The sequence below is a fragment of the Crocodylus porosus genome, unplaced genomic scaffold (genome assembly GCF_001723895.1).
Source record: "Crocodylus porosus isolate Cpor-Errol unplaced genomic scaffold, CroPor_comp1, whole genome shotgun sequence".
Lineage (NCBI taxonomy): Eukaryota > Metazoa > Chordata > Crocodylia > Crocodylidae > Crocodylus > Crocodylus porosus.
In genome coordinates, this window is record NW_017728906.1 from 71,537,051 (window position 1) to 71,562,223 (window position 25,173).

The 25,173-nt window shown below is 41.0% G+C and overlaps 1 protein-coding gene across 1 annotated transcript in view; it reads left to right on the forward strand.

Annotated features, from left to right (window-relative positions):
- The window catches only part of ANOS1 (anosmin 1), a 189,219-nt gene that overhangs the window by 59,282 nt on the left and 104,764 nt on the right, over positions 1 to 25,173 (forward strand). The window contains exon 3 of the mRNA XM_019528468.1: positions 22,872 to 22,934. Coding sequence (XP_019384013.1) covers positions 22,872 to 22,934 — 63 coding nt within the window. The remainder of the gene's footprint in view (positions 1 to 22,871; positions 22,935 to 25,173) is intronic.

A 25,173-nucleotide genomic window follows, 5' to 3' on the forward strand; every position in this document is an offset into this window, starting at 1 on the left:
GGGAAGTCCTTAGTGATGGAGCAGGCAGATGAAGAAGGAATACTTCACAGTGGCTGCAAAAGTGAGAGCTGCGAATGCCAGTACTGATTTTTTTTTTTTTGTTTCTTTACCATCACATTTTAAGATTTTTTTTTTTTTTTTTTTCCCAGCATAGTATTGTGTGGTTGATGCACAACAGTATCCTCACATTAAAAAAAGGCTTTGCTGTAGGAAGATGCCTACACATCTTAAGTGCCACTGGGGGAACATGCTAATGTTTGCTGGAGGCCCATACTCATGGACCTACATGAAGGTGATGATAGTATAATGGTTGTTTTCCATTTGGAATTGAGACAGGTGTGCAATTCAGGAGCTGCAATCATGAATATGCATGCTGATCTTCTCTGCTCACTTCATATGCAAAGCAGGTTAGAAAAGGTGCCCTGAACAGTTTGTCTCACTTCACTTGACTGGAAAAACGCATGCAGTGGGATTACTGTACCTGCAGTTGAAGTCTGCACCCAGGATTGCCCGCATCCTAATGGACAGCCTTAAGTGACAGACAGTGCTGTCCTTCACTGGACACTGTTAGTGTTGTTCATTAGGATGTGGGCAACCTGGAATGCCTACATCCTAATGGATGACCTTAACAGTGTCCAGTAAAGGACAGCACTCATGGCCAGAAACCTTAAATAATTTGATTTTAACATTGCTGCATTAAATGAAACGAGATGCACAGGACATGGGCAGCTCACAGAGTGTGGTGGAGCCTACAGATTGTTTTGGAAAGGAGATGAAAAAGACAGACACATCCACAGCTCCAATTTTGCTGTCAAATCAAAGACTGTTACTTATGCTGAAATGCCTAGTTGGCATCAACAAGTATATCATGACCTTTTCATCTCCAATGGATAACATACACCAGTCGTCAGTGCATACATGCTGTTCCTCAATGCAAATGATGGCACAAAGGAATAATTATATTTTAAACACTTGAAAAGGAAAGGGTGGGTAAAGTCAATTTAAATAGAATTCTTCTCCTGAACAAGTATTTGGACCATGATTTCATAATCAGAAATTCCTTTGTCTGCCAAAGCAACATATAGAAGACATCATGGATGCAACTTCACTAAAATACTTGTCTGCTTGACTATGGCATAGTGTATGCCCAGGACAATCTCAATGTCTTTATCATCACAGCTATGTCTAGTGCAGATGACTGCTGGATGGATCACTGTTTGATGCATTCCATCATGTCCAAAATAATGTAATTTTTACCCTATTATATGGGTATTAAACTTAGACAACATACTGAAAACTCCTGAAACCTTTGTGATTTTACCAACAGTTAAGTCTTTGGAAGATCCTCTACATCAGTTGGAATGACAGAAGAATGGATGTCCATGTTCTGGCTCAAGCAAGCACCACAAGCATTGAATGAATACATATTTATACAGCACTAGGTCTGTTGGACAGGACCCTGTTATAAAGATGCATGATAACCAGCTCCCAAAACAGGTCCCATATTCCCAATTTACCAACAGTCACTGCTGTAGAGGTGGACAAAAGAAAAGATTCAAGAATACTTTCAAGGCCAAGCTGAAGAAATGCAATATTCGTGTCAGTACCTGGGAGGCTGTAATACTGGTATTGTGATGTATGACGACTGATCATTTCAGGCAAACTCACCTCACTGTGAAGAGGAATAGGTGAGAGTCTATAAGGGACTGCCACAGTCACTTTCAACACTGAGATCCAGTTACAACACCTAAGAAAAGGTTTTTGCTGCTTTAACATACTTTGAACTGGTATAAGATGCACCAGCAAAAATGCTTCTCCCCATTCTACCGCCCAACCCTGGGATAAGCTGTATCTACACTGAAATGTAGTTGTCTTTATTGGAACAAGTCTTAAGTGTCAGTTATGCTTTATTTTGTTTGGAGATTCATGTGGAACTTGCAAAACTGATCTTTGTCTTTACGCCTTCTCTGTATGGTATTTTTTGCTACTATTGGGGTAATTTTGAAGGTATGTTGGTATGAGTATCACCCTTTATAGTTCTTAAGATTGCAGTAACCAAGGAGAATTTCAGCAACTATGTTCCTCCATTTATAAGGCAATACAGCCAAGGATTATAAAAAAGGGAGAGGAAAAGGGAGTAACACAACTCTAGCAGCAATAATTTTAGATATAAAATAGCCTGGTATTAAATGTACATAGCAAGGCCATGTTACATTCAAGCAAAGATCACTTAAGGATTAATCCTTTTTTTTATATAAGCCCAGATAACCTACCACATTAAGTAAAAGATAAGTATACAGACAGTGGACTGCTGCTGCTGCCTTTTTTTTTAATGCTATAAAACTAGAGGCCTGTATATCTAAGTGACTTGGCAAACATGCTGTTCTGATATTTGTGCCAAATACAGAAATTACTCTGTGGAAACTGCTAGCCAGACTTTGTTGTGCTTGCTGCGGGGTTGGCTCCCATCAACTTGATGAAGGTTGTGTGTTTTGGTTTGAAGGCAAAATTTGACCCAACATGTCAGTCACTAATGTCAAACCTGACAACAAAGTCCATTTCTCTGTGTATATACACAACATTTTAGCATAATTGGAAAATATTTATTCCAAATGTTTTTAAATGATAAGTCACTTCTATCAAGAAGCAACAAAATGTAAAGGGAATGTTGCAGGTTTCTTCATTCCTTCATTATGGTAGGAATATTGTCTTCTTTCTTTCCCCATCCCTGAAACGTTTGCTTTTCTCTTCTTTATGAACGTCTCTGTTTGTGGTACAAATAACAGAATGTTTTTCATGTCTGTTTTCTTATAACTGATATTTACAATGAACATTGCATATCTATTTTACAAGTAATTCTGCAAGCAGCTTTATTAGATTAGCAGTTCTGCCCACTGGCAATGGAAGTTTTGTGGGTGGGAGAGACACCTGACAAACATTTTAAGGAGGTCTCAGAAAACAAATTATTTTTTATGATTTGTATCACAGGAGAAGTGCATGTGCTCATATTAGTACAAAACACCTTCTGTTGGGTTTTTTACTAACCAGCTGCCCAGTGAAATATTGTGATTTTACATAATCTATTTATTTTTAATTAAGCAAAAATTTTTGGTTTGGTAGACTTATGCCTGTGGTGAATTTGACAAACTCATTTGAAAACCATTTGTGTTTAAAACTGAATCGTATTCATGCAGATGAAATAGCCAATTTATATTGTGTGTATATTGGCAGTGGAATGGTTAACTTTTCACCACTGTGTCACTGATTTAGGTCTGGTCTGGGTAAGTATTTCTGTCCATAGTTGTTTGGTTGTGTTTACTGTATCTGCTTATTTTATACTGTTTTATTTATTCCATTCAAAATATAACACCATTATATTAGAAATTTTGACCTGAAATTCTGAATGCCAAAAAAAGACTTTTCTTAAATATTATTTTCATGAGTGTGTGGAATTTTTCAAGAATGCTCAAAAATTTCTTTCAATCTTTTCCTTTTTTGTCCTTAGGCTGCTCTCACTACTCCAAATGGCCTCTCAAGATATGTTCACAGAAGCCTGGAATTTTGTCTCCCCAGGGGACAAGTAGTAGCTGTACCTTGTGCCTCTGCTACTTGCCCCTGGGGTACACCCATGTCACACACCCTCTAGCATGTGGCAGGTTACCCCAGGTAGAAATTCAAATAACCCAACTTGGGTTAGGAAATGTACTTTGCCTAAATCTGAGTTGGGTTCTGCCTCATGCAGGTTTTCGGGTGGCCAGCTGGAGGCAAGTCAATCAGGGGAGAGGCTAACAGGACTGGGGTGAGGGAAGCTGACAGGTCCATGGAGGTGAGAGGCTAGTGGGCCTGTTGGGGAGGCTGGTGAATCCAGGGGGTAGGCAGGTAGATCCACAGGGGGGTTGCCAGGGAGGTAGCTGAGGGGGTAAAAATAACCTGGTCAAAGTCTGAGGGGTTAAAACAGTACAACCCTGGAGCTGGGATGAGTGGCTGGGCTTTGCTAGCCTCAGAGCTGTGCTGTGAATGCATGCAGGCTTTCCTTAGGCTAGGGTAACCCATATTAGATTGTATTAACCCAGACCAATCTCAAGTTAGGTCACCCCAAAGGATGCTATTTTTAGGATTATTTTGAGGAGCCTCGGGTATGAAGCTAACTTATATATTTACACAGCATTTTAATTATAATGAAATGCATGCTGCAGTTGTTTTTATGCTGTACTCTAAATACTCCCCGTGCTTTGTGATATTCTGAACAAGATATCATTTACTTTGTGGACTGCAGATTTAATTATTAGATTAATTTTAGGGCCCGTGTTGAGTAAGTCTGAACAAATACACATTGCCTAATCCTGTGATATCTTGGATACCTGCAACTTTTGAGAATTTAGCTTGGAGTTATGACTCCCGGATTTAACCCTCTGGTAAACTCTTAATGAGCAGTGAATTCCCTTGCATGCATTTACATATAAAGACAGGTTACCAGTCTCATCTGTCAGCCTAGGGAGTGCAGTGCAGAGTCTCCCAAAGAACTGCATTTTCAGACAGTTGTCCCCTCAGGACTTAAAAAGTGACATGCTACCACACTTCTACCGTGTATGATGTCTCTGAGGGCTTGCTTAGGAGTCCCATTAAGATGAGTGGCAGAAAATGAGATGAAGCATTACATTTCCCAAACTCCCAGCTCACATTTTTGCTGTGCCTCAGCAGCACCTCTAGCACAGGATATTCAATTATATTCCATTTCATCATCCTGACATCTCTACATTATGCTAGGTCAGTTAATGATGAATAAAAGTATGTTACTATCAATCTTTCCCTTTGTGATGTGTTTTTGGACTGAAAAGATCAATGAATTTTAATAATCTTAGAAATCAGTTGACAAGTCAATCAAAATAATCAACTCCCAAGCTAAAGTATAAAAAAAAAAAATTGTACTTTATAGCTAAAGTATTAAAAAAAAAAATCATATTCTGCTATAATCCTCTGGTGCTTTTTATGTAATATCTTTGAGTTAGATGAAATATTTAACAGTGCTTTTTTATTGGGCAATTGATTCTAAAAGAATACATTAAAGTACCTAGATGAGGGAGACTGCTGAGTTGCCAACTGTACTAAGCAATCTCAACATACTTTTGCAGAATGAAGCAAAGACTTAAAAAATAACACATCTTTTACTTGTCTGCATATTTTGGTTCTAGACTCTTTGGGGGACTGAAACAAATGACTAGTGTCATTCAATAAAACCTGTTTGCAAAAATTTATTTAAAAATAAATAAATAATCAGTTTTTCATCCAGAACCACCCCCTCTCTCCCAAAAGAGGGAAAGAAAGAGAGAAAAACCTGGAAGCTGCTTAAATCAAAGTAAAAACAGTCTTTGGCTTTTGTCTAAAAACTTAAAATTGTTGCTTTTCTGATTTTCTGGGAAAAGGAAATTCTGTTTCTGTTCACCAAAATTTCCTGACCAGCTTGAAGAGTATGACAGCTTATACACCTTACCTATTTGTTTTATCTTATCTTATTAGATTATTTATCTTGATTTATTATGCCTAAAATGATCTATGCCCAAACACGGTGTGTGTACTGCTTGTCTGAAACCAAAGTGCAACAGTATCGGGTCACCCCTCTTACTAAACCATAGAAAAACTCCAAATACTGCTATTACTCAATATGTCCACCTATTGGACCTTTTTTGAAGACCTGGTGAAACTAACAGGCCTTTTTTAGTGTTGCTCTGAAGGCCACTAAATCTAGACTTACGGACCAGGAAGCAGGAGCAGTCCAGAGCCCTGGGACCATTATAGTAACAAAGATAATAAGACATTATTAAAATATTCAGTTCCCTTTGTAATATAATCACACACGGCCTTGTTGTAAATTCCATCTTGCTATGGTACTTAAAGTGTCTGTCAGATCAGTCGGTGCTCTCTCTAGGTAAAGTCAACTTTTTTTGTTGCTTTGTAAATGAGCTAAATTAGTGAACACTTCTGATTAATGGATGATTCTCTTTATACCTCTCTTGGCAAATTCACACATTTCTATTCCTATTTTTTTCTCATTTGGTACTATTCAAACATTTTGGCCAGGTACAGACATTACACTTTTACCAATATAAGTAATTGGAAACCAATCTATACCCATAAAGGAACAAAAGTTTGGTGCACAAAACCAATTCATACCATAACAGAACAAAAGTTCAGCACACGTAGGCTGTTTTTCAAAATAGTAGAACTCAGTCTAAGATTTCTCCTTATCCCTGCCCCTCAACCAAAGAGCAACTGTGTGTTCTGTTTGCCACTGATACACCACTTATGGGAAAACCACGTAACTTAGCTTAATTATGCCTTAGACTTTTTGAATGTCTGTACCTGTACCGAGTCTTCAAGGCACTTGGAAAAGGAGACGGTACAGGTGAAGATGAATTGTATATGCTGAGCCTGCAAGCTAGTAGCTCTTTAGACTAAATAATAATTCTACATATAGGGATAGTTTGCAGGATGATGATTTAAATAAAACAGATTGTATATGCAGAATGAATACTGTGAGAAGATTAACTGTGTTTAGAACATTTGATGTGCTATTTTTTTCAAGACAGTACTGTATTTCATTTTCTGGGCCTATTGTTATTTGTTCAAATGCTATGACTCTTATAGAATGAAGAAGAATTTATGTTGACTATGATGATATTCAGACAAGAGATTTACTTCTGTTTAAGAACTTCATATGTCTCTCACATTCCTGGTGTGTGTTCCCTTCAAGAGAAGAAACAAATGCAAAGCCAAATTTTTCAAATCTATATTTCTGATTTTGCAAAGTTGTAGAATCTGAGCCTCTGAGATTTGACTTTCCTATTACAGCAACATGTCCAGCAGTTAAAACGCTTATAAAAATCTAACTCAAATTTAGGTTGTTCTCTTTCATACAATTATCTATTTGGTCAATAGGATTTTCAGTGAAGTAGGCAGTGGGTATTCATTTACCAAGTATTTTGGTCAAGTGCTGAAAAGTAAATAGTTTTATTTAAGGAAAGAAGGTTTTGGGGACAGCCCTCTCTTCTTTCCTTTCTTCTACTTATTTTCCTCCCCCAGTGCCATCACTGCATGAAGAAGCACAGATGCCTGCTGCCAGAATGTGATACTGAACCTGACCATCAAACGGGCCCCACAAAGAAAGGCTTTTCAGGTCCCCCACTGAAACAACCACTGCATTTTATTATGGCGTGAAATTAGAAGTGAAAAGCCCTAAGGCTCTTGCTATTTAGTAATGCGGAATATGTCGTTTCTGATGGCCATGGTAGTGCTGGGAGGAAAGTGGAAAGCCAGAGAAGAGAAACAAAGTAACAGTTTAGACAAAGAAGGCCTTTTTTTCTGCCCTTTTCTGATTGTTAGGTGGTCTATAAAACCATAGCACTGTGGTCGATACGAGGCAAAAGAGCATTTTGTTGTCGCTCCTGCTTTCAGAAATGTATGTGTGAATTTGCAGAGAGATGTATAAGGAGAATCATCCATTATCAGAAGAGTTCACTAGTTTAGCTCATTTATAAAGCAACAACAAAAACCTCAACTTTGCCTAGAGAGAGCGCTGCTGATCCGACAGACACTTTAAGTACCATAGCAAGATGGTATTTACAACAAGGCTGTGTGTGGTTATCTGAAGTTGCCTTCTCACAGATTAGAGGAGAAAAGTGCTAATTTATGGAGACTTTCCTTGTGTTTTTTTTTAAGAATATAGAAAAGGTTTCTTGGCTATGAAAATATGATGTAAATATAAAAGGCTTAAAAATATCTATGATTTTATTTTAAAAATGTTCTCTAAATACTAAAGCCTATGGTATTAAGAATTGATTTTTTTTTTAAAGTATATTGGGGGGGGGGAATAAGTCTTACAATGTTAATATTAGTTGGGATCAACAACTTTTAAACTTGCCCAGCAATCTAACTCATTGCAGAAACAAATAATTTAGTGTAAGCAATGCTAGAAAATGTTTTTAAAAATGAAATCTGACACTAGACAGACTACTGCACTTAGCAAATACATCTCATTATTTTTATTATTGCAGGTCCCAGAAGCCCAAGTTAGGATCAGGCCCTGTTGTGCTCAGCACTATAAAATCATAATCGGAGACAACCCTTGCCCTGAGAGGCTTCTGGGCTAAATAGACATAACCGACACCAGTTATTTCGATATAGAAACGCAAACTAATTGTCACAAAGTTATGGAGCTAATTAGTGGTAGAGCCAAGATTAGAACCCGGGAGATGAGACTGAAGCCGATGCTATTATTTAACTTACCTTGTTATAATTATTGCCTATTTGTACGGTGGTAGTGCCTAAGAGCATAAGTGACCAGATCAGGGCCCCTTTGGCTTACAGGACTATACAAACATATAACAAAATGATGGTCCCTACCCTGAGGAATTTACAACAGTGATATGAGAAAAGACATAACAGTGGAATACAACAAGTAAATGCAAGGAGATGGGTAATAATGAAACTATGATAGCATGGGTCAGCATAACTGTTGGCAAGCAGCAGTTAAGCTGCTTAACCACTATCGAGAACTACCTTCCTTTTCTAGGTGTGATGGCAAAGGAGAGTCTTATGAAGGCAGTTGAAGGAAGATGACATGAAGGATTTGCAATTACATACAGGAGCACTTTCTGTGCATAATGGCATGGACAAAACATGAAAGTTTGTTCAGTGATATTAGCACAAAGGCTAATATCATTGGCAGGAAGGAACCATTAGGAATGTGTGGTATAGCATATGTAAAAATGTTACATTTAGATTTGTTCTAACCAAAGTTGGTCATTCTAAATGCCCAGTTGGGTAGGTGTTCATGGGGCTTAAATGGCGTGCCTGATTATAAGGTAGTTCATCTCAAGAGGTAAAATAACTTTAGATAGGTCTAAGTTAAACCTAGACACATTCATAGGACAGCTGCAAGGATTTTCTGTTTTAACCAGGCCCCTCCTAAATATGAGCCTCCTGGACCTGCCAGTTTCTCTGGGACCTGTCTTCCCACATGGACCTTCCAGTCCTTCTCCTTCCACAGTCCTGTCAGTCCCTTCCCCCCAGCTTACACAGCAGAACTTGACTCAGGTTTAGGTGACTCTTAGTAAGCCACCTAGCCTGAGTCAGGTTATTTGAACACTTGTTTGCATCCTATGTAGAAATGGCTAAGTACAGTCAAAAAATCCTGAGGCTTCAATTCAGTCTTCACGGGTTAGTCTAAGCATGTAAACTGAATTAATAAGCAAGTGAACAGGCATTCTCTTTGATTCTGGAAATGCAGCCACATGCTTGCATTGGTTCAGGCCAGAAGCTGGGAGATGCTAGAACATGCCTCCCTGCTTGGCTGGAGTAAACAGCTTGGGCCAAGGCAAGTCCATAGACCCTGAAGTGGGGGTTATGGATGAAGTGCAAAGCACCCTGCAATGCTGAGGAACTGTTCATTAACTTGAATCTGGAAGGGATCTGGGACAGAAGTTCAATAAACCAATTTAACCTAAATCAATTAAATCTGATACTACATTCATCTAGATCTATATTAAACCAGTTTTGGCCACTTTGAAAGTGGTTTGTGCACACAAAATTTCTATTGTGTTACAGATTTGAACCAGTTTCCAATCACTTGTACCAATTTATGTAGAACTTCTGTCTCTAGTTCATAGATGTAGTCTATGAAGGACCTTTTAAAAGCCAAGAAAAATAGTTGGCATTTGATGTGATAGAAAAAGGTAGGACTGTGGATGAACTAAGAGAATGGTCTTTTAAACAGCCTTTGTACAGATGTAGGTGGGGTAAGACTGCAGTTGTTAAGGCCAATATGAGAAGTAGCAAAAATCAAGATTGGAAATAAGGAGAGACTGAATGAGAATTTTACTTGCTTGATATTGGCAAAAAGCTTCAGTAGGAAAATGGAAGTCTTACAATTTAAGGTAGACACCTTTAATGGAAGAGAGGCAGACTAGATTCAGTTATTTATAAAGTACAGTAGCTTCATCAAGAGAGAATGGGGGCACCTGACCTCAGTACTTACTGATGATCCTAGATATAGATATAGATATATTAAAAAAAATATGGATTTTTTTTTTTATCAGACAAGACTAGAATCCCTGCTGATGACATTAGAGATCTGCTCTAAGCCAGGCAGAAGAACTTTAACCTGAGTTTCCTGTGTTTCAGGTGACTGCTCTAACCAGTGGTCTGTTAGCTGTTCTAAAGTAGGTTAGTCTGACTTCTTTTCCTTTTTTCTCACAAAAAGGGAAGAAAACAAAAGGAAAGAAAGGGATTGGTTAGGGATGAAATATTAATTTAGGAGCCAATTTTCTGTTGACATAGATGGGTATGATTTTCTTTGGCAATAAAGACTAGAAACATGAAAATCTTCCTTAGACTTGTTCCTCTGTCCTTTCAAACAAGCAGTGCTACTGGCAAACTTTTATGTGCCAGACAACTAAGCCACACAGATATCAAGCTGACGGTGTTAAAATTTATTTTCACTCTAAAAGGATTAGTGTTTAAACAGTCATGTGTCTTCCACAGTAGGATGATGTGCTTTATTTTTTTTTAAATGTTGCTGAAATAGGGATTTTTTTTTAGCATTTCAAATGAAAGAAATCCCTTTATTTGCAACAATACTAGTGATAAAAACATAAAAAAAAAAAATATACAGCCTTTCTGCTAAAGTTAATACTGAGTTTAATCTTGGGCACTATGGACTTCTTGAAGCATAAGTCACATAGACTTTACAGGAGATTTAACCTATAATCATGCAAGGCTTTTGGACTTTCCTGTATTTGAATAGAGCACATACAAGACGCTATAGCAGCTTCAGATACAAAAGATGGATATGAAAGGATTTAAATAATTGCAACCAGGGACATTTTTTTTTTCATAATTTTAAGAGACATTTTCAGAATGGAAAACCAATTCAAAACCTCTTTTAAAAAATTAGTATGTGATCTAAAAGGTCTACACAGGCTTCATTGACTCCTTATGACCTTTCCTTTTACCCTTTATAGAATGCTGCTGTAGATCTTTAGGTAGTAGTATTTTCTTTCTTTCCTTTCATGCTTTGACAAATATAGTAAATAATGAATGTTTTGCTGTTTAACTTACTATTTGCTATCTCAGTTAGCACTCATTCAGATGAAAAGGCAGTTCACACCTCAGAATTACTGTTTTGGATGCCCTGCAAGCTCAGGAAGATATCTCTGCATTTGATACAGTAAACAGTTTGTTTCTGAACGTTTTCTTGACCACTGCTACAGTTAGAGGCTTAACAGAAAGTTGAAAATCCAGAGATCGGTACTGGTCTCACCATGCCTGGGGTTAGTTTTTTGCACCCATGTCAAAAGATGTAATGCACACTTAAGTAAATAATGCAGTAATACACTTCTGTTGTTTAATTTGCTATTTTGTTGCTACACTGCTTGGATGTTACACCAGGGATGAAATAGTTACAGCTAATGCATATTTGTTTCTGAAATATCTGATTTCAGAGTTAGCGCCACACTGGGATGACCAACTTTGGGGCAGGAAATTTGGATGGGGAGTCCTTATGCTCTTCAGACACCCAGAACCCAAAGTAATCTATACCACTACTTGTTCCAGTTCTGTGGTTGCTTTATCTCTGGGAAGCAGAGCTAATTAGCTCACCTGCAGAGATGCACTAAGCAACTGTATCCTGCTTCCGGATCAGGTAGTAATTGTAACTGTAATCTATAATTTTGTCTTCCCAATCCTGTTGCAGAAATGACAACATCACTACCATTACTGCAGGGAGAAAAAGGGAGGGGTGATGGGGAGTTTATTAAAACACTTTCAATTTTCTGACCTATCCTAGCTTAAGTTGCTTGTGTGGATACTTGGGGTGTTGAGGGTGGTTGTGGGGGGTATGAAGGGTTTTTATTATAGGTAGGTAGCTAGCAACTTATAATGAACACATTTATAATTTTAAAAAGGTTTATGGAAAATGTTTTCCTCAAAACTTTTTTTATTTTAGAAAACCAAAGAGTTGAAAACTTATGACCCAAATCTGAATACTTTTTATACTATATAGCTCATTAAGATAAAAAAGCTTTTTCATACTATTCAGCCAATTGTGGGAGGGAGGAAGAGGTCTCATGGAATACAAGTCCTGTGCTCTTAAACCACTTGAATTCATGTATCTGTAAAGTAGCCGCAGAGACTAACTCATTATTATCAGCTGAAGCCATAGAAGCTTGAAAAAATACATTGAAGGCCTGAAGAAGTATAATCTATTTGTGTAGGACTAGACTTGTAGAAGCATCCTTACAGATTTACTAGTTTAGTGACTATTCAAAATCTGAGATCTGGCTTTCATTCAAAATCAGCTCTTCAATTAGCAAGCACTTTCAGACAGTAACAGCTGGGTTCCCAGTATACATGATAATGTTACAGAATAACCCTAACTGAAACTAATTTAATTAAGACTCCAGCCTTCGAATACAAAATTGCCCCTTTTCATTGAAAAGGGGGTGCTCACTGACCTACAGAAGAAACTACATGGGCAAAACAGACTGGCGACACTTCTGTATCATTTAACACTCCTGTCTTCCCTGTTCCCAGGAGAAATGTTAGTTTAATATTTTCCTTGCAAAGCTCTTTAACCTGGACAAAGCAAGAACTTGAAGGCAGCCATACAGAGCTTTTACTTAATAACTGACTTTATATATGTTACGATTAGCAGGCATTAGTTCAATTATTTAAAGACTCTTAATAGTCCTTCTAAGCATAAAGTGCTGGTGATTGTGGTTTAGGAGCTCGGATGTCAGATTCAGTTTGTAGGTTGCTGATCACTGATGCTACTGGCTATCCAATCTATTAGGAGAAGAGGGGAGGAGGCAGAGTGCATATCTTAGTTTAGGAAGGGTCACACCAAATGCTCTCTGGCATCTTAGACAGCATGTTGACATAAACCAACATGGCAGCTACTGCTTCCACAGTTTAGTATTCTGTACTGAACTTATGAATTCATTGACCTGAGGAACTGAAAATTTTGTGTGTGTTATTTGATTCATGGTGAGGTGCCTAGATTCCCTCTGCAGTCCGTGTGAAAAGTTAATAGGATCTCCTAAGAGTCGGCTTGCCCTCTAGAGCTAGATGAAAAGGAAATTCTGTGGACAGGAACATGTTGGAAGTTCTTCACTGCTCCAGAGTTTTAGGCATCTTGCCTGTTGTGGTTCTGCCATCTACAATGCTCACAAGGATTGGTGTCTACAAACTGTCTTTCAAGAAGTGAAGTGAAGAAAGAAGTGAACAGGGCAAGCGTTTTAAGCTATCTGGTAGCATTGGCAGCCCTACCTCTTATATAATCACGTCGGAGTTGGAGCACTTGGATGGGAACAACACTTGGATTCAGTTCCTATCTTAGCCTAAGGAAAGTCAAACCCACCACATTTCTCAGTAGGGATCCCTCCCCACCAGGCTCCTCTCTGTGAAGCATTCTCATTCCTTTCTTGCCAAAGTTATACCACTGTACAGAAAAGAATTCAAACTTTCCTGCAGAAGGTGGAGAGGAAGAATGATTTTGATGCCACTATCTCAGAGTTAGGGTACTTGCATGAGAAGGAACCCTAGGCAGATGTATTCTTTTCCATCTTTTGACTCAGTTAAGTGATTTTTTTTTTTCCTCCACAGTGGCACAGAGCAGTGGAGAGTGCCCCACAAAAAATGCCATATTATTCACATGCCACACTGTCCTGAATAAGAAACATACCTTGTTTGGGGAATGAAGAAAAAAAGAGAATGGGAGATGTGGAGGTTGGCAGTCTCTAAAATGCCACTATGCTGTGCAGCTGGACATGCATCTGGCAGGGGGCTAGAGGATCCAGCCACACACACTGGTTGGGAGGAAAGTGTCTGCTTATCAGCCTCATGCCCTATTTGCAACAGGGTTTACTCTTTCCTAGCCACTGCCAAATTGCATGAGAAACAGCTCTGTAAAAGCCTTAATTCAGCTGATTTTAGTCTAGGTTTTTCTACATTCAAACATCCATGAGTAGATCTAGGAGTTTGAAAATGGGGGGTAGATGGTGTGGCACATCATAGCTCATGAAACAACAAATATTTTTCTCCAGTTAAAGAGAAACTGGATATGTTACTAATACACTAGTAGTACACTAATATAACTATTGGAATGTGCACTAATTTGCTAGATTATATATAAAGTTTAAAAAACCCTACACCAATTAGACAAAAAATAGTCAAAAGGCATTAGTCTCATTAGTCATGTTTCATTAGTGTTCAATGTATATCTATTATTCAGATTCATAAAACAAAATCTAGCATTCTTGAGTCTCTTAACTTCACTGTCAGTCTTCTTTACACCTGAGTTAACTTTAGGACACTTGAGTTAAGGTTTATATCTAGAACTAAAAACACTCTGTAGGCTTATTGGATGAGAGACAAGAATGATAGGCAGGCAGCAAAACTGCAAAAGAAAGGATAGTTTGAATAGTAGAAAACTGAGACCATTAAAAAGGATAGAGGGTTGTTAACACCTCTGGAGTAGAGAGAGGTCAACAGGAATCAGGGGCATGACAATGAGTCAGGAAGTCATTTGAGACTCTCAGCCCTGCCTGAATGAAAATGAGGCTGCCTCTTCCAAGCAGTTGGTTTTAAAGTTTGGTTGAAGCAGGAATCAAAGATGGGGGGCAGGGTGTGTGCAGATTCATCACTGCATGCCCCCTAGATCTCCCCTGCAAACATCAGTTTTACATACTATTTAAATAGAATTATGCCTTTCGATGCCAGTTGAGGATCTGCCCACCTTAATTAGTGTTGGGTAAGTAATCAACATTAGAAGAAGGTTTAAAATTAGTACAGGAATCTTTAAAGCAGTATGGAAACACTGCCTATAATCTCAGTTTTATAACCAAGAAGTGTTGTGTTGTGTTTTTTTTATGTTAGTACAGTGTATACACAATTCAAACAAGCTGATTTCATGTAAAAGCAGAACCTTGTGATTAAGCTTGGGAGAAAGATGAAACTATTTCTTCCTTGTAGACCCAGATAACAGACAAACACATTTCCTTACAGACATAGTGCTTAGAACTTATGCCAAAGTTTTGTCTAAGTGCATAATTGCCAATACAAACTTCATTTTGTGTCTCAAGCATGACAGGGACAAGGAACCCTAAGTTAGTCTTTTAATCAAACAATATTTTTTTTTCTTTTGGCACTTACAACTGAGGTACTTCTCTTGGAGAATTGAATGTGGAAGGATTACTGCATGTGTGGGTGGGTCATTTGGAATAATATACCATAAACCTAATGAAAGATGGTTTATGTCCATATGTGTGCTTCAGTTAGCCAGCTTGTGTTTTAAATTATGAGTACTGCTGATGCTTTTATTCAGTCTTATCATGCGAAAAGTTTCAACAATACAATCTACATAAAAAGGCTCTTATGTGGTAAACAAGCTAAGTGACTGCCTCAGAGTGTCCATGAGAAAATGGGATTTGTGCTATGAAATTTTGTATCTACTGCATTGGACCAAATTTGGCATACTAAGTCTTAGTGATTTTTTTTGTTTGTTTTTTTGTTTTTAATTGCATAAGTATTCAATTGGACGTTTACTGCCTTGAAGCCAAAACAGTGTACTATTTTAGTAAAAAAGAACAGATTTTTTTGATGGAATGTAACATTTTTGATTGCAATTTATAATTGGCAAATCTCCACAAAACATCTATAATCAAGCTAGTCTTTCTCCAATCTTATTTCAGTTTCTGTACGTTATTTATAACCATGGTACAGATTAAAAAGGCATTTGCTCATTGTTCCTTTGGGCAGAGATATTTGGCTCTGGATGCAGGAAAGTTTTTAATAATATCCAGCCTAGAAATAGACTTCTCTATCTGACTGAGAAGTTGTAGTTTACCATCTGATAAACACTGCTGTTATTCAGCTACCGTATTTCACAGTGTATAAATTGAGGTTTGCAGCCCAATCTTTAACTCTTAAATTTCACAGTGGACTTATACACAGTGTCACCAGTCCCTGTGAGCAGTGCCAGGCTCGATACTTGGCTGGTGTGGCCCAGGCAGCACTGCTTGTGGGGGGGTGAGGCTGTGCCAGCTGAGCACCAAGCTCAGCACCATTTGCAGGGGACGGGGTTGGAGCATGGATGGGAATGGGGCTAGGGTCAGCTGGGCTTGGTCCTCAGCTGGTGTGGTCCCATCCCCTGCGAGTGCTGCTGCCTGGGCTGCACCAGAGCCACTTGCAGGGGATGGATTCACAGCAGCCAAGCACCAAGCCTGTCCCTGTTCCCATCCCGAGATTGGCGCATCACCAGCCGAGTGCCAAACCTGGTGCCACTCTCAGAGGATGGGGTCGCACCAGCCAAGCACTGAGCCTGTCCCTGTCCCCTAAGAATGGCATATCATGAGCTGAGCACTGAGTCCAGTGCTGCTCTCAGGGGACAGATGGGGCCAGGCTCTATGCTCACTTAGTGTGGCCCCATCCCCTGTGAGCAGCGGCAGGCTTGCAGGGGATGGGGCAGTACCAGTTGAGTGCTATGCTGGACCCCATTTGCTGCAAATGGCGCTGATGAGCCAAGTACCGCTCACAGGGAATGGGGCTGGGCTCAGCACTCAGCAGCTGTGCCTGCAGCAGATGGAGCTGGGCTCAGTGCTCGGTTGACATAGTCCAGACAGCACAGCTTGCAGGGGATGGAACCACACCAGCCGAGCACTGAGCCCGGCCATGCCTTATACACAGCGTCTATGAAAATCCTAACTTTTCGCATCAGAAAACTGGGCATTGACCTATATAACCTGTGTCGACCCATACATGGTGAAATACAGTAATTCTGGGCTGTCTGGGAAAGCGTTCTATGATTAATATGAGTTCTATAATCCCAAATTATCTTTTTTCAGTAACTGATCATTGGAACCTACACTTAAATATCTTAAGATAGCAAAATCTACTTTTTAAAAAAAGTACAGTATATTTAAACCCTATGGCAGCATCCACATGAGTGTAAACATTTGGTTCCCTGTGGACAACTAGCAACGGGATGCCTTGTGCCACCACTGCTTGTCACCAGGGAACACCTGTGCCACGCACCCACTGGTGCAATAGCAGGTTACACTGGGTGGGGGTAAGGAAGGCTGGGGCCAGCACTGGGCTGGCCCCAGAAGCTTTGCCTGGGGACTTGGGAGGCTCCTGTGGCTGCAGCAGGAGCACCAAGCACCACTTGGTTGTGATACTATCACTCAGAGCCTGGCCAGCAGCTGTAGTGTGGCTCCAGTTTTAAGTGGCACATGCTGCCCTCACACATGCCGCTCTGCTTTTTTTTTTTTTTGTACAGGTTTTTTTGACCACACATATATTAGGGAAGCGTGAAATTTCAATGAGTGTTTCATTTTGAAGCGGTTTAGACACATTTTGAACTTGAAACAGGGCAATCAAAATGAAACAAAAGACTTTGAAACAGCTTCAAAATGAAACGAGGGCACTCAAAATGTTTTGAAAGTTCTGAAACGTTTTGAGCTTTGAAGCAGCCCAGTGGCAGGAGGTGGGGGAGAGCCAGGGCTGCTCTCCAAGTGGCTTCACCAGCCCCACGAAGCTCAGCCCAGAGGCAGGAGGCAGAGCCACTCTGAGTGCAGCCCTGGCCAGTGGCTCTTCCCCACCTCCTGCTGCCAGGCTTGGCTCTGTGGGGCTGTGGAGCCTCCTGCTACCAGGCTGTTATCACCAGGGCTATGCTGGTGATAAGCAGCTCTGCCACTGGCTCTCCCACCACCTTCTGCCACTGGGCTAAGTCCATGGGACTGGTGGAGCTGCTTGGAGCTCAGTCCTGGCTCCAAGCTCAACCATGGGAAGAATAGCCGGGTGGTGGGAGGCCATGCAGCCCAACAGAGCTGAGCCTGGTGGTGGGAGGGTAGAGCCACTGGCCAGGGCTACACTCCAAGCATCTCTGCCACTGGCTTTCCTGTTGCTTCCCACCACCAGGCTCAGCTCTGTGGGGCTGGCAGAGCTGCTCAGAGCATAGCCCTGGCTCTCCTCCACTTCCCGCCACTGGGCTGCACTCCAAGTGGCTCTGTCATCACCACAGAACTGAGCCTGGCAGCAGGAGGCAGGAGAGAGCCACTGTCCAGGGCTGTGCTGAGACCCAGGGTTGCACTCCAAGTGGCTCCACCACTGGCTGTCCTGCCGCCAGGCTGAGCTCCATGGGGCTGGTGGAGCCACTCGGACCACAGCCTTGGTGAGCACAGCCTAGCAGCTGGAGGTTCTGTAGCCCCACGGAGCTGAGTCTGGTGGCAGGAGGCAGGGAAGAGCCACTGGCCAGGGCTATGCTCAGAGCCAGAGCTCAGCTTGGTGATAGGAGGTGGTGGGAGAACCAGTGGTGGAGCCACTCAGAGTGCAGCCCTGGCTCCGAGTGCAGTTCTGGTGAGTGGCTCTCCACCACCTCCTGATGCCAAGCTCCAGATCCGTGGGGCTGTGGAGCCTCCAGCCACTGGGCTGTGCTCACCAGAGCTGCACTTGGAGCCAGGGCTGCACTCCGAGTGGCTCCACCAGCCCCACAGAGCTCAGCCCAGCGGTGGGAGGCAGAAGGAGAGCCAGTGGTAGAGCTGCTCGGAGCACAGCCCTGGCTTCGAGTGCAGCCTTGCCCGGTGGATCTCCCCCACCTCCTGCTGCCAGGCTCAGCTCCATGGGGCTCTGGAGCCTCCAACTGCTGGGCTCTGCTCTCCAGGGCTGTGCTCCAAGCAGCTCTGCCACTGGCTTTCCCGCCACCTCTCGCTGCTGGGCTGAGCTCCATGGGGCTGACAGCTGCAACCCTGTGGCAGGAGGCAGGGAGAGCCAGGGTTGCACTCTGAGCAGCTCTGTCAGCCCCACAGAGCTCAACCTGCCCCTCTAGTGATGCTGGACTCCTCCTGGGAGTGCAATCCCCTGGATCTGCACTTGGGATGACAGGTGGCTGCTGCTGCTGCTGTTTGGGGCTGCAGTCTTCCTGGTGCTGGGCGTGGGCTGCCCCCAACACTGGTCCCAGGCAGCAGCGGCAGCCTCCTGTCATCCTGAGCACACATCCAGGGTCCCACACCCCTGGGAGAAGTCTGGTACAGCCCCACAGCCCTCCTGGGGGTGCAGGCTGTCAGATCTGCATGCTGAATGATAGGAGGCTGCTGCTGCTGGCAAGTGACACAAGTTTTGCTTTTAGCAGTTTGAGGTGCAGTTTCCCAGAAACCCCTGCACCTGTCATCTTGAAATTTGGCAGGCTTTGTGCACTCAGAAGAGGCTACCATCCCTAGAATTTTCATCTTAATCAGGCAAGAAATGACAAAGTTACAGGCATTTTCATGTTTCCCCAATATAGCCTATGGGCGAAACATCAAAATGCGTCGAAGCAGCAGAACAGTTTTGATTAAATGAAACGGAACAGCGCTTCGAAATGAAAAGAAACAACAAAACGAAACACTGTCCCTTTGAAATGGTGAAACAGCTGTCGAAACGAAACAGTGCTGTTTCGTGCAGCCCTACTGGATATCCAGGTGTCAACCATCCCCTCCTCCCCGCTCCCCACAGTACTCCCATGCAGCATGGAAAATACTTGTGTGTTTATATGACTGTACTACACGACTACTCATCTGGATGTGGCCTAGGTTTCCAGCTTCCTTAAGGAGCACATATTTGTAAGGCAATATTTAAGCTACAACTGTTGGATAACATTCTTGTTATTATCTACACTTCACACAGTTACCCCTCTGAGACACTAAGCAGCTTCATGGAACAAAAATATGGCATAAAATGGCACATGGACACGCATGTACTAGGGCTAGGTACAGGCATACTAAAAACCCAAGGTGGAATTGTTCTAAAGTATGCAGTTTTCTGTAAGGGGCGTAGTTTAGGTAAGTAGTGAACAGAACACATATTTGCCCTTTGGTGGTGGGGAGCAAATCTTGGACTGAGTTCTGCCATTTTTAAACCTGTCTGGGTGCACCAAACTTCTGTTCTGTTACAGGTACAGACAGGCTTTGTGTGCTGAACTGCTGTTATGACACCAGTTTGTGATCACTGATTCCAGTAAAAGTATAATGTCTGTAAACAGTCAGATTTTCCAAATTATTGTGTTGGCTTTGCTCTCCTGCCTCTGGTCAAAGGTACAACTCTCACAGATAAGCTGAGGCTGACTACCTTTGAAAATCCATTCCTTAAATAAATATGAAAAGTATGAGGTTAACACGTGGCTTTGAATATTTACAAAATTTATTTACATTTCAAAAAATCCACACCAGAGAAGATCCTTCAGGACAAAAAAAAAAATTGCTGCAATAAATTTAAAAATACAGTAAAGGAGAATAGGGAAGCAAAATCGACTAAAGCAGCAATAATTCTTCTTGCTTAGAGATGCATCCTGCTTAAGTTGTTGTTTTTGACTATACATAGAGTGATTACTAACAAGATTTATTAACTGGAAGTTTATGTTAACAGGTATAATGTGGTTATCTAAGAGTGAATTATGCAAAGCCAGCTGGGTTAAGACCCTCATTTTGTGAAGAGTTCCCTTCATTCTTTATGACTACAACAAGTTGCAATTACTTCAATTTGATATCTCATCCAGGATCTACCCTCTTCCAGGAGTACAGTTTCTTTTAACACCACACTTGATAACTGTTATAGCAGTGGCTCAAAGGGAACAGTGCCATCTACTGAATTAATCTTCAGAATCATTTCCGACAAAACCTTGCTATTCATTGGAGATCTGTCATCTCCCAGTTTCTGGGAAGAGGTGGTAATGCCTTCAGGCCTTTCTATAATGGAAAACAAAATTGAAAACTACTGTTTTGTAATATAAATTTTGACTTGTCTTGGGGAGAAGACTTTCAGTGTCCTTTACAGGCAGTCATTTACAATAACCTAGAAAACAGGGGTATTCTGTGTAGGAATACTTTTGTCCTGAGAGTTTTAGGTATGTATTTGGAGTTCTTGTGTAGGCAAAAAAGGAAATAAAATTGTATACTCACTTCTCATAAGGACTATTCTCAAGTCCAGGAGCTCAATGGAAACACTCCTATTGACTTTAGAGAGCTTTGCATTGGGCTCTTTTTGTTTCAGCACAATTCTGAAAATGTGTTATCCAGATTTTTAGTTTCAAGACGCACACAATTTTTTTCAAGTATTCCCTAAGGACTTGGATGGAAAAGCAAATGTTGTCTGCAACTAGCTGCAGGTTTGTGTTATTTAAATTCTAAATATGTAGCATCTTATAATATCTTATTAGGCATTATTGATCCTAGTACTTGACCTTTGCAAGACTTTCATATGCAGACATCCTATATTTACAGGCAAATATTCAGTCTAGTGTTTGGCCTCATCCAATGGATTATGCTCAGGTAAGATGGATGGTGGGGAGAGAAATTTACATCCCTTGAGACTCCAGAGCTGCTTTGCAGAGCACTGCAAAAACAGATTGTTTATTTACATGCATTCATCAACAGACTTGCTTTAATCCACATTTGTTGCAAGGAGTATGTAAAGTGTGGATTCTTAAATATAATAAATGAAATGCATTTCAGAAAAGTAAATGTAATGTTAATGGGAATAGGACGTAGAATGTGCTACTAGAAATTGACCAAACCTGTGTTAGTCTGGAATCCACTACCCTCTTTATGGAAAAACCCACAGGAGTGTCTAATAGTGGGGAAATATATGCAATATTATCCTTGAGACGCATCCCTCAGCATTGCCATTCAGGTGGTGAGAGTTTTAGCCTCATACAAACAAAGGAGAAGACTTCAAGGTTGGCTTTGTAGTTAAGCTCTGGACTAAAATGAAAGAGAACTACACTAAATTCTCATCTTTTTCATGGACTTCTCATGCAACCTTAATCTCTGTGCCTCAATTCTGCATTTGTCAGACTAAAAGAAGAATTTCTTGCCTCAAAAAATATAAGTATTATGTTTGGCTTTGTTTGTGTAATTTTCTTGTTCGGAGTTTATTGACTGTGTAGATACAGTATTCAAAACATTGGTTCCTGAGTGTTAGGCAGCTTGCCAGGAGTGTTTGCATTGGGGTTGTGGGCCCTAGAGACTCATCCTTCAGCAGCCAGGCAGCACAGCTCACTGACTGCATCAGCAGTTCTCCTCTTAGAGTGAGCCCCCACTCTCAAAGGCACTGGTAGGAACTTGTCTCCTAAACCATGCTGCTAAGTTCTTTTTGTTTCTTCTTCAGCAGAAATGCTCTTCTGTGCCTCTTCCTTAACTCTATACTGTAGAGTTTAAAGGCGAGGAAGCAGTGATTTGGTATTCAAACAGGGAGGGGTAGACCTCATAGACAGCTGCTACAAGACCAATGCTATTGTCCTTCATAGAAGAAAACACAAGTATGATTGATAAAGTTCTTCTGCTAGTCCTTCTTTGTAGCCTTAGAAAATATGCGTCTTTTTCCTCCTAGGCTAGAAGAAATTGTAACAACCTCATGTTTAGACTTAGCAGAGGGGAACAATGCATGATTTTCTGTAATTTGCAAGAGTGCTTTTGTCAATAACCATTGTCTCTAAGATCTATGGGATAATCCAGTGTTGTGAAGGTAATGTTTATTAATACTCAGATCCAACCAAATGGTCAATGCAATATTATAAACATAAGCGAGACACTGCCTAGCCCAGTAAGAAATATTGAAAACATTTCCTGTAATCTAATAATCGTTCAGAATGACCTTGCTCAGCAATTATGACACACTGTTGTCCTCAGAAGTGGTTTGTTATTTTTTTTAGAAGCCTATTATTTTTTAGCATTGTTGCTGTAGTCCAGTTTCCTATGTGCCAAACAAACCAAAAATAATGGGATAGAATAATTTATGAATGCTACTTTTCTTTCTGATGCTTTTTTTTTTATGATTCTTCCTAGTGCCTGGAGCCTTGCAAAGAATCTTGGGATTTGAAGAAAAACCACTGCCAAAGTTTCTGTGAGGTATGTTAGCCCTGAGGCATTCTTTCTCACTGTTTTTGGCTTTCTCTCACGTTTTGTACTGCCATGAAGGTTTGAACTTTAAGGCATCAGCTAGTAGAAGATTTGTGCCATATTCTCCTTTATTTTGTGTGGGTGACAATAAAACAAGAAATCTGTGTAACTTAACCATTAATTTCACAATTTGAAAGTTGAAACTTTAGTCCCTGCTTTCGCAAGCAAACACCCAAGTAATTTTTAATATATAAAAAGTTCTGTTAAAGCCATTCTGTTAGCTGCTTTTTCTGATATAGTTCCCTCTAGTCTTTCAGGCCATGTCTAAAAAAACAAAAAAACAATCAAAAAAAATTCTTTAAACACATGGTATCTATACATCCTAAAATCCTAATATAGCTTAAAGGCCTGTCTACATAGGCTAGGTACAGATATTCAAAAAGCCCAATGAAGAATTGATCTAAGTTATGTGTTTTTCTGTAAGCGGTGAAGTTTTAGATCAGTAGCAAACAGAACATATTCACCTTTTGGTGGAGGGTGGGGAGGAAATCTTATACTAGGTTTCACCATTTTTTAACCAGTCTATGTGTGCTGAACTTCTGTTCTTTTACATGTATAGACTGGTTTTGTGTACTGAACTTCTGTTTTGGGTATAGACTGATTTCTGATCACTTATACCAGTAAAAGTGTAATGTCTGTACCTGGCTCTGAAGGGTGTTCTAGAATAAGGTAAATTGAATTTAATCCAGAATAGTTATTCTGGAACAATTCCATTTATAGACATTCTTATTCTGGAATAAGAACATCCATATATGACAATAGGAACAGTTACTCTGGAGCATCTTTTTCTGAATAGCTTTCCTGAAAGAATTCCAAGTGTAAACAATCTCTGATTTAACAAATTAGTGGGAATCCCATGAAGATTAGCCTGGGACATGTCTACACCACCTGAAGAGGATGCAGGGGACTTCCAGAATGAGGCGCACACTGCGTATGTTATGTCCAGAATTAGATGTAGGTAGCCACTTCAGCACAGTTCTAGTTGTGTACCAGTAAGCTCCTCAAAAGAGAATGGGTGTATTAGCACAAGTCCAGTGCTGCACATCTCTTTCAGGCAGTAGCTTGTGGGAGGAGGCACGGCTTCCTGTACTACATAGCTTTGTAGAGGAGATTTGAGGTGGGGTAGATGTGCCTTAATTTGTTTCAAGAAGTGGTTTACAGTGATTCAGTTTAAATTACTTTCTTACAGACATAACAAACTGTTTTAAAACCAATTTTAAGGGAGATGGGGAAATCTGTAGTAGTTTAGCTAAAACTCCCCTTTAGATAACTTCTGGCTTTAGGTAAGTCTATATAGGAAATAATTTGTTTTAAGAATAACATAAGTTATGAATTTATATGAATTTATTGGTTGAACACTCTTACGGACACATTATTTAAAAAGGGTTTTTTAAAGATTTTTTTTTTTTTTTGTAACGATGGCCTAGGTTCTACGTACATAAGTACTGTCTCCTCCCTTATCCTCCATCACAATTGCTATGGTCAGCAAAAAACAACCCTCTGCAAATACTACCTGTTCGTTTAGCCAAAACATGTGGCATATGTTGTTGCTCCTTTAATTTTGGAGCTATCTGGGGGCTGACCAGAGCCCAAGCCTGTCCATCTTTTGAAACTGGCGTAAAATATTTTTATATGGGCAGGCTTTCAGCTGGTGGGGTTAAGCTCATAGGCAGTGAAGGGGGTGGAGGGTACAGAGCTTATCCATCCAAAATGTGGGGCAGTGCTAAGGCTGCAAAGCAGCCCAGTCATGGGCTTCTGGTGGCCATAGCAGGGGTGGGAAGGGGCACACAGGCAGCAATGAGAGGAGTGGGGCTGGGGCAGGCACTGCACAGCTGGGGCAGGGTGTGGGACCAACCTTCAAGTGGCTTGTCCTGGGGACGCAGCTCCTGCTTGCTACATGCACCCTGGGAAGGCACGGGGTGGGGCGTGTGCCCCTGGATCTGCACATGTGATGGGGTGGGCTGCAGCTGTAGGCTGGGGCCAGGGCTGTGCTAGGTTCTTCCTGGCAGGGTGGGGCTGAGCCAGGGTGAGCTCAGGATGGGCAGCAGCAGTGCTGGGAGGAAGGCTATGGGGGGGAGCTGCAGCCCCCCCAATCCCTCCTCACAGTGCTGCTGTCACCAGCCCCAAATGCAGCATGGCCCAACCCCTCCCCACCCCTCCTCGGGAACAGCTTGGTCCAGCCCCAGCT